This window comes from Piliocolobus tephrosceles, chromosome 6 (assembly GCF_002776525.5).
Source record: "Piliocolobus tephrosceles isolate RC106 chromosome 6, ASM277652v3, whole genome shotgun sequence".
NCBI lineage: Eukaryota > Metazoa > Chordata > Mammalia > Primates > Cercopithecidae > Piliocolobus > Piliocolobus tephrosceles.
The window spans coordinates 140602322-140618255 of record NC_045439.1 but is presented as its reverse complement, the minus strand read 5'-3'; the positions used below and the strand labels follow the sequence as shown (position 1 = coordinate 140618255).

Below are 15934 nucleotides of genomic sequence, written 5' to 3'. Positions count from 1 at the left end.
TATTGTTTCAAAGTTCACAGTTATCTAAAATAAGAATTAATTTATTTATTTTTGAGACAGGGTCCTGCTCTGTCATCCAGGTTGGAGTGCAGTGGTGTGATCCTAGCTCATTGCAGCCTCCAACTCCTGGGCTTCAGTGATCCTCCTGCCTCAGCCCCCCATGTAGGTAGGATAACAGATGTGTGCCAGCATGCTCAGCTAATTTTTTATTTTTAATTTTAGAGATGGGTCTTGATACATTGCCCAGGCTAAAAGAACTTTTTTTCCTTTTTCTATCACCTGAAGCTTTTATTTGGTAAAAGCCAGATCACCCTTCTCCTCAAGAAACAAGAGGCTACAATCTAAAAACTATTGATATCAGTAGGAGATGTTCAACTGAATTCTATGATAATTAGTGAACCTTATATATATTCAATTTCCTGTGAAATATAAAGAAGAATATGTGTGTTTTTTTTTTTTAACTTTTAAGTTCAGGGTACATGTGCATGTTTGTTACATAGGTAAACTTGTGTCATGAGGGTTTGTTGTACAGATTATTGCATCACCCAGTTATTAAGCCTAGTACCCAGTATTTTTGCTGATCCTCTCCCTCCTCCCAGCCTCCACCCTTTGATAGGCCTCAGTGCATGGTGTTCCCCTCTATGTGTCCCTATATTCTCATCATTTAGCTCCCACTTATATGTGGGAACATGTGATATTTGGTTGTCTGTTCCTGCGTTAGTTTACTAAGGATAATGACCTCTAGCTACGTCCATGTCCCTGCAAATGCAGGACATGATCTTGTTCTGAAAGAATTTTTTAATTTGGGAATTTTCATATAGAGCATCTTTGCCAATCTATTTGTTTAGAGACTTTTATATGAGGAACAGTAATGGGAGAATTGCTATATAAATGTATATTTATATGAGGTGAATCCAACATGATATTTGTAAGACTTAGATCATCATTTTTATCCATATATGTTCTGTGCTTTTTCCTACCACTTTTTCCCACCAAGTGAGCCTGTTTCTCACTTGGAATACACTCTTTCCTACCCTCCTCATATCCTAATTATCTTTCGGCTCAAATCCCACCTTCTCTGTAAAACCTTTCTTCATTGCTCCCAACAGAAGGGATCTTTCTCTTGTCTGAATGCAGGCAGAAAAATCTTTTGGCTGTTAAACTGACATTACCTTTGTGATGTCTCTTCTATTGTTCTATGTAATTGTCACTTAAGCCTTTCCTTGCTACTCATTTTTCAAGCCTATCTTCCCAACTAGAATGTGAACTCCCTAAGGGCAGGCACTTCCATGTCTTTTGCATCTTTGTAGCTTCTCCAGCACCTAGCATAAGGGCTTATACATAATAGATGCTCAATAAACACTTGTTTTGTTTAGAGTTTCCCCAAAGTGAGTAATTAACTGCAAAAGATCTGGATCATCTAGAAGTTCCAAAAGTCCATAAATCAACAAATAACAATCAGGTGGCTGGCCAAATATGACCATCACTGTGTTAGACATCATGAAGAGGTAAAAAAAATTAAAGGCCTAGTACATTTTCTAAAGGATTAAAAAAATCTCATGGAGACAATATTTATACCTATGAATCAATACAAGTATAAAACAATTGTGTGCATGTATAGCAAATAAAATGGGATGATGGATATGAAATAAGCTTTGTCATGATACAGAAGATGTCTTGTTTATTTCCACAGCACCTAAAAGGAAGCCAGAGTAGGTCCTCCGAAGGTGTTTGTTCAACGAACATGTCATCCTCCTCAGCTTAAAGCCTTTAGTAGGTACTTCATGTTCCTCCTGGAACCTACTGTAGCAGGACGAGCCACAGACAAAATCCTCAGACACCAAGTTAAAGAAGGAAGGGGTTTATTCGGCCAGGGTTATGGGCAAGACTCCTGTCTCAAGAGCCAAGCTCCCCAAGTGAACAATTTCTATCCCTTTTAAGGGCTCACAACTCTAAGGGTGTGTGAGAGGGTCGTGATGGATTGAGCAAGCAGGGGGTACGTGACTGGAGGCTGCATGCACCGGTAATTAGATCAGAACAAACAGGACAGGGATTTTCACAGTGCTTTTCTATACAAGGTCTGTAATCCATAGATAACATAACCGATTAGGTCAGGGGTCGATCTTTAACTACCAGGCCTAGGATGTGGCGCTGGGCTGTCTGCTTGTGGATTTCATTTCTGCCTTTTAATTTTGACTTTTTTTTTCTTTGGAGGCAGAAATTGGGCATAAGACAATATGAGGGGTGGTCTCCTCCCTTACTACTAGATACTGTTTATCATTGGCCCTGGCTCCAGGACCCATCAGGATTTGGAAATAGCTTTTGCTGCTATTTGTTTACTGCTTGGATCCTTTTACATAATATCATCCTTATGTGAGAAGGCCGGATCTCCAACATGGTTGCCTTGTAGCTCTGTGTATTGTGAAGTGCTCTGAATACAATACAGAGATGGCTCTGCAAGCCATCTCTGAAGGCCTGGAATTTCCCCATTTCTAGGGTACCAAAACCCTGGACCTAAATCCACTGGCAGGAGTAGTCTTAGACCATGCTCCACCCTTTCCATTTCCCAGGAATCGGCCCCTTCTCTCTTGATTACAAAATGACACCGTGTTCTACTTGATGCTTCCAATATTTAAGTCCTACATTTCTAAAACTGTTCTTCTATTCTGCTAGAACCTCATTCTCATCTCCTTAAGTCTAGAAAGGATTCTCCACTTTCTTATCTGGAATTGATTCACAATCGTGGGACTGTCCTTGAGGCATTGCTGTCATTTTACCTATTTTGCCTTGGCCCCCAGTTCCCTTAGCCCCTCCCGTGTCAGTATGGTAAATTATGGGGCCCAGCTGGGGCCAGTGGGCATGAATTTGAAATGGATGCAGTTACCTCAGTTTTCTGCTTCCTGTGTCTACTGTAAGAGCTGTGTGTATGTGAGTAAGATCATGTATGTGAAAGTGCTTTGCAAACAATATCATTCTATACAAATTTTTATTATTGTTTTTCATGCATTTTTTTCTGGTTAGAAATATAATACATTTACTTTTTATTTTTTTTGAGACAGGGTCTCGTTCTGTTGCTCAAGCCGGAGTGCAGTCGCATGATCATGGCTTACTGCAGCCTCAATCTCCCAGGCTCAAAAGATCCTCCTACCTCAGCCTCCTGAGTAGCTGGGACTATAGGTGCATACCATCATGCTGAGCTAATTAAAAAATTTTTTTGTAGAGACAGGGGTTTTGCTATGTTGCCTATGCTGATCTCAAACTCCTGAACTCAAGTGATCCTCCCATCTCAGCCTCCCAAAGTGCTGGGTTTACACACATGAGCCACTGAGCCTGCACTATAATACATGTTCACTTTTGCAGAAAACACAAAGAACAAAATAGTAACCACCCTCTATATTAGTATCCTGTTGCTGCTGCAACAAATTGCCACAAACTTACTGGCTTAAAACAACACAGATTTATTATTTTACAGTTCTGTGGGTCAGAAGTCTTACTGGGCTAAAAGTCAAGATGTGGGCAGGGCTTTGTTCCTCCTGGAGACTCTAGAGGAGAATCTGTGTCTTTGCCTTTTCTGGCTTCTAGAGGCTGTGTGCCTTCATTGGCTCATGCCATTGGCTCATGGTCCCTTCCTCTGTTTTCAAGGCCAGCAGCACAGCATCTTCAAATCCTTCTCTTTCTATGATACCCCTGGCTCTTTCTCTCTCTCTCTCTCTTTTTTTTTTTTTTTGAGATGGAGTCTCGCTCTGTCACCAGGCTGGAATGCAGTGGCACGGTCTCAGTTCACTGCAACCTCCACCACCTGGGTTTAAGTGATTCTCCTGCCTCAGCCTCCTGAGTAGCTGGGATTACAGGCGTGTATCACCACGTCCAGCTAATTTTTGTATGTTTAGTAGAGACAAGGTTTCACCATGTTGGTCAGGCTGGTCTCGAACTCCTGACCTCAGGTAATCCAACTGCCTTGGCCTCCCAAAGTGCTGGGATTACAGTCATGAGCCACCACACCCAGCCTAAACCACTGAATATTTATTGTGTGCATGGTGTAGTATTTATTTTGATACATGTATACAATGTAGATACATTGTAATTATACCCCAAATCAGAATAAGCAGGATATCCATCAAGATATTTACTTTTAAGTGTGGAAAAGAATTCTAGAAAGAACCTTGAGGTGCTGGATTGAAACTGGAGATGCTGGCAGGAACTCATGGTTTTATAATATAAACACCGATACAGAAATAGTTATAGATGCATATATGTATGTATAGGTGCATATATGTATGTATAGGTACATATGTGTGTTTATATGCATATATGTGTGTATAATTGTATGTATTGTACATACATAATACATGTACTTGCTAGCTCTGTCCACTGAGAGGTGTCAGAAGGAGTGACACTCCAGTAGCAATGGCAGCACTAAGAGCCCAGATCTTACAGGGCTTCTGAGTCGATCCTAGGTCCAGGGCAAGGAAAACAGAAAATGAGCCTGGAACATCTAATAAGACATGCTAAAAGAATGATGAGGACATGTCAAAAGGACACAAGACACACCCTGAAGGGTCTCCCACTGGCCAAATCTGGAACAACTGAGCATCAAAACAATGAAAGTATCAAAATACAACCCACTAAATAAAATAGAAACCCATGAGTTCATACTGACATAAATATATACAGACCTACAGGCATAAATGAGAGGTAGAGAAGAACATTGTTTCTTGCAGTAGAGTGCCAGAAATTTCTTTCTTTCTTTCTTTTTTTTTTTTTGAGACGAAGTCTTGCTCTGTCAATCAGGCTGGAGTTAAGTGGCGCAATCTCAGCTCACTGCAACCTCCGCCTCCCAGGTTTGAGAGATTATCCTGCCTCAGCCTTCTAAGTAGCTGGGATTACAGGCACGTGCCACCATGCCCGGGTAATTTTTGTATTTTTAGTAGAGACGGGGTTTCACCATGTTGGTCAGGCTGGTCTCGAACTCCTGACCTTGTGATCTACCCACCTGGCCTCCCAAAGTGCTAGGATTATAGGCGTGAGCCACTGCGCCCAGCAATTGCCAGAAATTTCTACACAAAATTGTACCAGAAAATTTTCCACAGAAATACAAAATTACCATTATCATAGTGGTAGTGGAAAAAGTTGCCAACGGATGCCAAGTTTTCTGGGTGGAATTTGATAAGCAATACACTATTGTGGTACTCTTGGAACACATTTCTACAAAATATTACTAATCAATTACAAGGGAGGAAATGGTAACTTTTTTTTTTTTTGGAGACAGAGTCTTGCTCTATCACCCAGGTTGGAGTGCAGTGGTGTGATCTTGGCTCACTGCAACCTCCACCTCCGGGGTTCAAGCAATTCTCCTGCCTCAGCCTCCCAGGCAGCTGGGACTACAGGCACATGCCACCATGCCCAGCTAATTTTTGTATTTTTAGTAGAGATGGGGTTTCACCAATATGGTGTGAGCCACTGAGCCCGGCCAGAAATAGTAATTTTTATGGTGCAGAAACATGGCCAAAAATAAAAAGAGAGACAGGTAAGCCACAAATGACAATCTAAGAGAAGGTATTTACAAGAGGCATAATAGTCAAAGAATGAGTTTCCAATATACAAAGAGCTCCAACAAATCAACATTTGTATTATAGTCCAATTTAAATGGGGCAAAACACATGATTAGGCAATTAAGAAAAGATACATAAATGGGCAAACAAACATATGAAGACGTGTGGATCTTCACTAATAATCGAAGAAATTCTGAATAAAACAAAAAATTTTTTAACCTGTTAGACTGACCATAAATGAGGGTTGATAATATGCCTGCCAGTTGCTTCACTGGCATCACAAGGCATGTCAATTAGAAAAAAAATTAAGGTGTTTTCTGAAGTGATACCACTTGCAAAATGGCTAGAAAATATGCCAGTGATTTGTAAATAATTTATTATATGCAGAGAACAAACATACTTCTCTTGCTAATGTAGAAACACCCTTTGGTGTGGTCACTGAGAACTTCTTCCAATATTCGGTTGATAACTGTAACACAAATGATCATATACTGAAGTATTTATGGGAAGGGACAAGGAGAATTCATAGTATGATACAATCAGAGAATCTAGTATCTATCTATCCCATTCATCCAATGAATGTCTGAGTTCCTTCTTCAAAAGCCTTAACAACACCATCTGGCATTTGCTAGAACACCTCCATTGTTCATTCATTCATTCAACAAATATTTACTGAATACCTACTTTGTGCCAGGACAGAAGTAAGTGCTGAGAATACAGTGGGGGAGCAAAAAGAAACACAGCATGTCGCTTAAAAGAGCTTACAATTGACAGGAGGAGAAAAAATATTAATCAGATAGTCATGTAAATAAGTTTAAAGTTGTAACTGAGATAAGTGGTATGAGGAATGCTCATACACAACTACACAATGATATGAAAACCTAAAAAAGGGGAATTTGACTTTGTCAGGAAGGTCAGGAAGGGCTCCAATGAATGTGGCTTGAGCTGAAATGTGATGGCTGGAAAAGGCTAACTAGGTCAAAAGAAAAGGCAAGAGCATTTAAGGTGGAGGAGTAGCATGTGTAAAGGCCCTGTGGTAGAGGGAATATCATGAGTAAGAGGGAATGAGACAGGGTGTGTGGATGGACCAGACCAAAACAGAGGGCAAGGTAGGGTGAGACAAGACTGGCCAGGTACATGGAACCAGCCAAGTGAAGGGTGGGACCTCTCAGCCAGAAGCCCAGAAGGGTGGTGAGGCCAAGGAAGGACCAGCATCGTGTTTGGAGAAGATCCTTTTGACTGCTGTGTGCAAGTTTCCTTATACCAAATTCAAATAAATAAAAGCCACAAGTCAACTGTCCCCATAGTTCCATCCTTCCTATTGTCCCAGGGACCACAGTTTTAGCTTTCTCTTTCTCACTCTCCTTCTTTCTTTTTCTTTTCTTTTCTTTTTGATTTTTTTTTTTTTGTTGTTGTTGTTTGTTTGTTTTTGAGATGAAATCTCACTCTGTCACCCAGGCTGGAGTGCAGTGGCATGACCTCAAGCAATCCACCCGCCTGGGTCTCCCAAAGTGCTGGTATTATAGGCATGAGCTACCGTGCCCAGCCTTTTTTTCTTTTTTTTTTTTTTTGAGACAGGTTCTTACTCTGTCACCCAGACTGGAGTGCGGTGATGCAATCCTGGCTCACTGCAGTGGACGTGGGAGGTTGAGACTACAGTGAACTGGGATCACGTGATCCTCCCACTCAGCCTTCTGAATAGCTGGAACTACAGGTACCTGCCACTATGCCAGGCTAATTTTTTGTATTTTTTCTAGACATGGGGTCCCATTATGTTGCTCAGGCTGGTCCTGAACTCCTGGGGTCAAGTGATCTGCCTGCCTCGGCCTCCCAAAGTGCTGGGATTACAGGCATGAGCCATCATACCCAGCCAATCTTTCTTTCTTACGACAAATATTTGGGGAGGGCAGCCTCCCCTGGCTCTCCTCCCCCTGCATCCCTGCCATCCAGATTTCCCCTGGGAGCGTTGTTTCTGTCCTGCCTCCACCACAGGGAGAGTTCCGAATAACCTTCAGTTTGTCCTTTTCCCTGTCAACGTACAGGCCTGAGAACAGAATGTAAAACCAATGGAGGGCCCAGGAAGGCAAATGGAAAATGATTATTGAACAAGCTGAAATCTGCCAAAAAACATAAACTCTCACTTTGAAACCATCATCTGGCTGAAATGGAGAACTGTAAAACTGAGAATAATGATCCTAAAACAACTAAAGTATATGCACAATATGGATGTCCAGAGGATATCGAGAGAGGGAGGCCAGGAGGTCATTTCGCCCTTTAGACAGAGGTCTGGACACGCAGCACTAAGAGAGGAGCCACTGGTCATTTTAAAACACGAGTCCTGTGAAATAGTAGTGAACTTGAACATTATACTTTTAGGTGGGAAAAGCAAAGTGAAAAAGGTTAAAGATGATTTTTCCTGAATATTATATCTCAGCACCATACCTATGCACATGAAGAATCTCACAAATGGAATATTAAATAAAAGCGTAAAGTAAAATAATAATAGATAGAATGTTATGATCTACAAAATGCTTAAAAACATGCAAAATAAAACTCTACATCATTTTCGGGTGTATCCATGTGTGGTGAAAGCGTAGAGATATGAAAGAGAATCAAAACCCCAGGTATAAGACAGTAGCTTCCTCCTGGCCTCTAGGAGGAGAGCCATGTGTTTGGCAAGGAGCACACAGGGCTGCAGGTGGCACTGACACCACTTTTGTTTCTTAAGCTGAGCAGGGGCACGTGATATTGATTATATTATTATTTATATTTCTGAAATATCTCTCAATATGTTTTTTAAAGAAAAAAAGAAAAAAATGAGACAATCTAAGTTGTGGGTGAACTACTGATAAGAAAAGGAACAGAAATGTGAACTCTTAACTCCTTTCTAGTGATTGATTTTCTATTTAAAACAGGCTCTAGACAGGTTCCACTCCCTGGATGGCATAAAATAGTTTCATGATACATAGGCATAACACTAATGGACAGAATTGAGGGCCTAATCAACAGAGCTGTGAACTGTGAGGGATGCTTCAGTCACTCTTTTTTTTTTTTTTTTTTTTTTTTTTTTTGAGATGGAGGTTTCACTCTGTCACCCAGGCTGGAATGTAGTAGCATGATCTCGGCTCATTGCAACCTCTGCCTCCCGGGTTCAAGTGATTCTCCTGCCTCAGCCTCCCAAGTAGCTGGAATTACAGGTGCATACCACCAGGCCCAGCTAATTTTCGTATCTTTAGTAGAGACAGGGTTTCTCACTGTTGCCTACACTGCTCTCGAACTTCTGAGCTCAAGGGATCTGCCCACCTCGGCCTCCCAAAGTGCTGGGATTACAGGTGTTAAGCCACTGTGCCTGGCCTCAGTCACTCTTTAACTCCAACTGTACCTGAACGAGACAACCCTGGCCCTGTATTTCCAGACATAAAGCCTGGTCTCACTTGGATTTGCCTGGACCATGCAGGTGTTGAATTTAGAGCGAGTTCATCAGAGAGTCAGTGCATTTTAGAAGAGCCTTCATATTCCCTGTTGCACTGGTGTGTAGGGTGCAGAGTCATTACATATTTTAGCATTTCGAGTGGCATCCATTCAACTTACCTGCTGTTCCAAGGTGCTTGGATCAATAAAAGTCACCAGATCTATAGAAAAGTAACCAACCACATCTCTCATTCTGCAGGCTTTTCCAATTTGGAGGCACAAATAAGTGAGAACTTGGGGATCCACTGAGGTCTGAGGCACGGTGGTACCAGAGGAGATGAAGGGGCTGTCGGCATGAAGCTGGTCCCCTGTTGACAGCACGCTGATTTTCCCGTTGGGCTCTATCAGCATGTCCACTGTCAGGTTGGTGATGCTCTCTGCAGGTGGGAATGCCTCGATCACACCCCCTGGTGGGAAAAACATGGAGCAGGTGAAAGGACACACTCATTTTGTTTGACTTGGGCTCAGATTCTGCATCTGCCATGTCTTGAGAGACTTTGGGCAAGTAGCTTACATTCTCTGAACTTATTTTTCTTTATCTGTAATATGGGCATAATAAAGCCTACCTCTTTAGATTGTTGTGAAGCTTAGAGATACTGTATCTATCTATAATATTTAGCCCAATGCTTGGTATATGGTAGGGCTCAGTGAATGGTAGTTTTGATTCTGATTATAATTTGAAGACACCGTGAGGATCACTGGGTCTATGCCCACTCATAAACAGTGAACCCAAGAATTATGATCAAATCCCTCATGGGGAATTAACTGCCCATCGTCCGCAGTTGGCATCTTGATGACCAGTGTGCTCTTTTGCGTAAATTTCACTGCTTTTTGAAGGTTTGACAGGTTTGGGCTTTCTGCGGGCAGAGAGAACATTCACCATCATGTCAGCCAAAGGACTTCTATATAAAGTCAGTTATAAAACGTTTTTAAAAATATAGAACCAAGAGATATTGCCGTGTTTGAAGAACGCATGTGCTCTCTCTGCCAATAATGAGAGCTTTATAACTTATTACATTTTACCTTTTGCTTTGAATGCCAAAAATCACAGAGGCAAGTCTGATGTTCAAGTACCGCAACAACATTTTTCTGGCTAATTTATGGCCTACCTCAGTGGTGTCCACAAAAACTACATAGCCCCAATCTTCTGTTTGTAGGCCCAACTTACAAATCTTACTGTCTATGTCCTCTTTGTAGAGAAAAAATTTAAGATATTATTTGTAAAGAGTTAGATAATTTAAAAGTAAAAACAACACAGTGTTCCATAGATAGGGTGCCGTCTAGAACCTGACAGCACTAAAAGAAACTTGGCCTGTATTTTACAAATTTGCTGGGGGCTGGGAGAAGTGTGACCTCTGCCTATAGGTGTAAGCGAACAGCATACAAATAAAAAAATGAGCAGTTTTCAAATGCAGTCATCTGTTACTTCATCCAAAAAGCACTTTCCTTAAATGTCTATAAATTTGGTCAGAGGTAGTCCTAACAAACACCAAGTTTCAAAAGGAAAACCGATTTTGGAGGGTACATACTCAAACCCTAATTTTTCTATTTGGTTTGAGACATTCTTTTCTTCAAATGAGGCCTAGTCGTGTGTGCTATTCCTAAACACCAGTTGCTGGGGATTTAGCAAGGTAAATGCAGCAAAACAACAATGACAAAAATGTACAAAAGTAAAAAACCTAGAGTCTCTGTGCTTTAGTTAACTTTGTGGCTTTAGCTGTCACCTATGTTTTGAAAGATAGTGCTTCAGTGGAAACACACTATCATTCATAAGTTACAAGATTACTTGGGTATTTTATTTCAAAGTAGCTTATTTGTACTATCTTCTCAGCATCATGACCATAACCTTTTCACTGTTATTTTCTTCCACTCAGAGCAATTAATTCCTCTTCTGAAAAAGGTATTGCCACAAAGTGAGACCCTGTCTCTACAAAAAAATTGTAAATTGTAAACAATAAATTAGCTGGGCATGGTGGTGTGCGCCTGTAGTCCCAGCTACTCAGAAGGCTGAGATGGGAGTATTGCCTGAGCCTGGGAAGTCGAGGCTGCAGTGAGCTATAATTGTGCCACTGCACTCCAGTCTGGGTGACAGAGTAAGACCCTATCTCAAAAAATAAAAATGAAAATGAAAAAGTATTGCGTTTGACATAATCCTATGACAATTTAGAAATCAAATCCCTAGCACATTTTGTGGCCATAAGCACACCGGAGAGAACATAAATGGAATGAAACAGGCAATGGTGGAAGCTGGAGGGAGGGAGATGGTGACCTTAGAGTCGGGAAACCTGGGAGACACCCTGGCTCAGTTGGGGACCACTGATACAGGGCCTGCTGTATGCACTGGGTTGACAGAAAGGCAGAAGCTTTGAAAACACATGACGTTCAAGAACTAGGTTTTTAAATGTGCTAAAATTGAAGGATCTAACTTTGTGTTCCATTTACCACTTATTTGTTGTGTGATTTTGCCCAAGTCCCCTCCTATCTCTGAGCTTCAGCCTCTTCATGAAGAAAATTAACTTAAGCTTGTACTGCTCTCCATAAATAAGCATGGCTGAGAAAGCAGGATAAAGATGAACAGGAGGTAGAGGTGAAGCCTTAGCTTGTGGTTATACAGCTCAGATGAGATAGTTGCTGGGAAAGCCTTTCTCATCTACAAAGCTCACATGAAAAGAAATAGTTTAGAGGGAGGCTTTTGCAGGCAGATGCTTGAAGATCTGGAAATTTCCTAACACCCTGACCCGGACGGGCCTGGAGATCATCATGGTCTTCCCCCCATAACTTAAAAACAAAAACAAAACAAAAAAAAACTCACCTCATTAGGCTGGGTGCAGTGGTTCACGCCTGTAATCCCAGCACTTTGGGAGGCCAAGGCACATAGATCACCTGAGGTCAGGAGTTCGAGACCAGCCTGGCCAACATGGTGAAACCCTGTCTCTACTAAAAATACAAAAATTAGTCGGGCATGGTGGCGTGCACCTGTAATCTCAGCTACTCAGGAGGCTGAGGTAGGAGAATCGCTTGAACCTGGGAGGCGGAGGTTGCAGTGAGCCGAGATCGTGCCACTGCATCCCAGTCTGGGCAACAAGAGTGAAACTCCATCTCAAAAAAAAAAAAAAAAAAAAAGAAAGAAAAAAGAAAAAGCACCTTATTATCGATCGTGTGTGTGTGTGTGTGTGTGTGTGTGTGTGTATGGTAGCCACTTGATTTTCTTCCATTTATGCATGGGGTTGACTTTCCTTACTTTGACTTGTCTGTCAGTGGGTACATGTGGAAATTTATAGAATCACAAAATTTTAGAGTTGAAAGGACATTGGAAGTTGTCTAGCACAACTGTCCCCTGCAAAGAATCTCTTTTCAGCAATCTTGTTAGATGGCTACCATTCAACCCCTTGCTTAAATAATTCATTACCAGGGTGCCCAATACACCCTGCCCAGCCAGTATATTCCAACAACCAACAGATCTGTCCTTTCATACACTCTCATACATTGAGCTATGATATGCCCTGATAAATGTAACCACTGGCTCTACTCAAGACTCCTGGAGCAGCACAGAGGTCGCTTTTTATGGGCTCTTCTGTGTGTTAACAGAGTGACTTGGGGTTAATCTTTTGTACTTCAGCTTTCCACCTCTATAAAATGAGGGTGATAATGGTGCCCACCTCATAGGATGGTTAGGAAGCTTCAATAAGTTAACATAGATATACTTAGAAGAGCGCCTGGCCCATAATAAGCACTGTCTAAGCTCACTGTTTTATCATCACTGTGCTATTATCATCACTGGGCTATTGCTGCTGCTGTTATCATCTGACATGATATTATCTTTTTTTTTTTTTTTTTTTTTTTTTTGAGACGGAGTCTCGCTCTGTCGCCCAGGCTGGAGTGCTGTGGCCGGATCTCAGCTCACTGCAAGCTCCGCCTCCCTGGTTCCTGCCATTCTCCTGCCTCAGCCTCCCAAGTAGCTGGGACTACAGGCGCCTGCCACCTCACCTGGCTAGTTTTTTTTTGTATTTTTTAGTAGAGACGGGGTTTCACCGTGTTAGCCAGGATGGTCTCGATCTCCTGACCTCGTGATCCGCCCGTCTCAGCCTCCCAAAGTGCTGGGATTACAGGCTTGAGCCACCGCGCCCGGCCAATATTATCTTATCATTATTGATTATTGCTGAGATTATTATTATCACTTGATAGCAGTGGGAAGATGCCTTCTGTGGCCTGTTATACTAACCCTCTCTTCTTGTGCATGTGGGTAAGCATATAATATGTCTTGCACTGTAACCTCCTAGAGAGTGAGGGCCGTTGCATGGGTGTGCCTCTGTGTAGCACCCTCACAGGGACCTCTGAGATGGTAGACAGGCATCATTCACTCATTCATTCCCTCAACCACCCAATGTTGTTAGGAAATGAGGATGAAGTAGGAGGAGGAGTATGAAAGGAATGGAGGCTCGCTTTGTTCCTGGACTCTAGCAAACTCTTGTTTGGAAATGCTATATTCAGAACTGGAAGTGAGACTATTTCTGCTCTCCTAGAAAACAGGAGGAGAAACTAACACTTATTAAAGACGATTTTATGTAAGGTTCTGTGGTAGAAACTTTCATATCTGTATTTCATTGAATCCACCCAATGACCTTGTAAGGTAAATAAGTGAGGAAACCAGGCCTTGGTGGGTTTAAGAATCTTGCTCAAAGTCATGGATGGGGTCCAGACCCAGGTAATCTGATTCCAAAGCCCACTTCTCAGGAGAAGTTTGTGGTGTAAAAACAGGCCCAGAATCTTGAGCTCCCCATGCCATGCTTGGCATGCTAGGTTCCTATTTACTTAAGAGGCTGGGTGTAACATAAATATTTAGGCAACATTTGAAAAAGAAAACCATAGGAGCACTTTTCTAAACCAACACAGGAGATGCAAAGTATTGAAATTGGCCCCAGTTGACCCAAAACTAGAATCCAAGGTTGTATAGACTAATCCTCAATAGAAACTTTACAGTCTTATTTACCTTGACTGAGAAATGTTTGGAGGAATTTCCTCCACGTCGGGAACCGTTTCTCATTGACTGGCTGTGCGTGCTGTGCTAAAATGCCCGCCAGCTCCTCGGAGATCTTCACCAAAGCTGGCTCCTGCAGAAACAAATTAAATAGAACCACAAGCAATTTTACTACAGAAATGAAAACTGCTTGTGGAGTGATTAAAAACCAGGCCTCCAACAGGCAAAAAAAATGTGGTTACTGTTTACCCAGAGTCAGAAAGCCATTTTGAAAATGTTCTCTTTTTTCAGCCATTTCAGTTTTCAAATTTCAAAAGTGATTTGGCCTCCCTAAAAACTCTTCATTGTTCCTGTTGTCTCTGAAAGGCACCCTTCTCTCTGGGCATCAGGAAACCAAGTTTCAGACCCACTGCAGCTGGCAGCCTGACCAGCAGAGTGTCCTTGGGCAATATCTTTTCTCACTCTGGGCCTCACTTTCCTTTTATATAAAATGTGGAGTTAATTTTTTTTGTTGTTTTTGTTTTTTCTTTTTTTTTTTTGAGATGGAGTTTCACTCTTGTTGCCCAGGCTGGAGTGCAGTGGCACAATCTCGGCTCACTGCAACCTCCGCCTTCCGGGTTCAAGCGATTCTCCCGCCTCAGCCTCCCCAGTAGCTGGGATTACAGGCATGCACCACCATGCCCAGCTAATTTTGTATTTTTAGTAGAGACGGGGTTTCTCCATGCTGGTCAGGCTGGTCACAAACTCCCGACCTCAGGTGATCCGCCCGCCTCGGCCTCCCAAAGTGCTGGGATTACAGGCGTGAGCCATCGCACCCAGCCTAATTTTGTATTTTTAGTAGACGGGGTTTCACCATGTTGGTCATACTGATCTCGAACTCCTGACCTCAGGTGATCCACCCACCTCAGCCTCCCAAAGTGTTGGGATTATAGGCGTGAGCCACCGCACCCAGCCACCTCCATATATATTTTTAATTTTTCTTTTAAATTTTTTGAGACAGGGCCTTGCTCTGTCACCCAGGCTAGAGTACAGTACTGTGATCATAGCTCACTGCAGCCTCAGTCTCTTGGGCTCAAATGATCCTCCTGCCTTGGCCTCCCAATTGGCTGGGACTACGTGTACACACCACCATGCATGGCTAATTAAAAAATATATTTGTAGAGATGGGTCTGTGTTGTCCAGGCTGGTATCAAACTCCTGGTCTCAAGCAGTCCTCCTCCCTCAGCCTCCTAAAGTGCTGGGATTACAGCTATGAGCTACAGTGTCCAGTCATCTTCCATCTCTTTAATCTGTGCCATTTTCCCCTTGTTGGTGGATGTCTGCATCCTACAACTTCATCATCAAAGCCTTAAACTACGGCTGAAGCTGTAAAGGTGGGATTTTAGGTAGGGATGGGTTGGAAGAGTTAGGTGGGAAGGAGTATTGGGGCCAGCGTCAGTTTGCCTGAAATCCCCCATAGGTCACAGTCTCATCTGCCTGGATGTGAGGCTGCCCCCATGCCACCTGTAAAACAACCCAAAGACTAAAGAGCCTCCTGTCAAAATGAAATCAGTAAGGAATCCTCTAATGAATAAAAAGTCTGGCTTTTGATATAAAAAGCCTTGGTTTGCCAGGACAATTTTTTTTAGATGTCCTAAGTTGCAATACTCTTCCTCTTAGACTATCTAAACTTTTTCAAATAAAAGCCACCTCTTCAGATATTATTTCTGCCAGAAGTGAGGCAGGGTACTGGCCCAAAACTCACATGACAGACACTATTCATATTCAAAATAAGGAGCACTGACAAGAGAAACTCAAATTTACTTTAGGTTGCGGGGGAACTTCTGAATCTGAGTGATGGTGCAGTAATTTGGAGGGATCAGCTTTGGGTGTGGGATTGGAATATTAGAAATCACACACACTTATTTCCAATTTCCCTACCATTAAAAAGTGA

General features: G+C 42.2%; 1 protein-coding gene and 1 long non-coding RNA gene across 11 annotated transcripts in view; one reads left to right on the top strand and one right to left on the bottom strand.

The window, feature by feature from the left end:
* Nucleotides 1-15934, bottom strand: part of IQCH (IQ motif containing H) — a 255305-nt gene that overhangs the window by 63743 nt on the left and 175628 nt on the right. For all 9 annotated transcript variants that reach the window (XM_023220769.2, XM_023220766.2, XM_023220767.2 and 6 more), the window contains 2 exons: nucleotides 14014-14134; nucleotides 9144-9430 (listed from right to left, as the gene is read on the bottom strand). In XM_023220769.2, coding sequence (XP_023076537.1) covers nucleotides 9144-9430; nucleotides 14014-14134 — 408 coding nt within the window. The remainder of the gene's footprint in view (nucleotides 1-9143; nucleotides 9431-14013; nucleotides 14135-15934) is intronic.
* The window catches only part of LOC111548346, a 71746-nt gene that overhangs the window by 48005 nt on the left and 7807 nt on the right, over nucleotides 1-15934 (top strand). For both annotated transcript variants that reach the window (XR_002733379.1, XR_002733378.1), the window contains exon 3: nucleotides 9223-9386. This is a non-coding gene — a long non-coding RNA (uncharacterized LOC111548346). The remainder of the gene's footprint in view (nucleotides 1-9222; nucleotides 9387-15934) is intronic.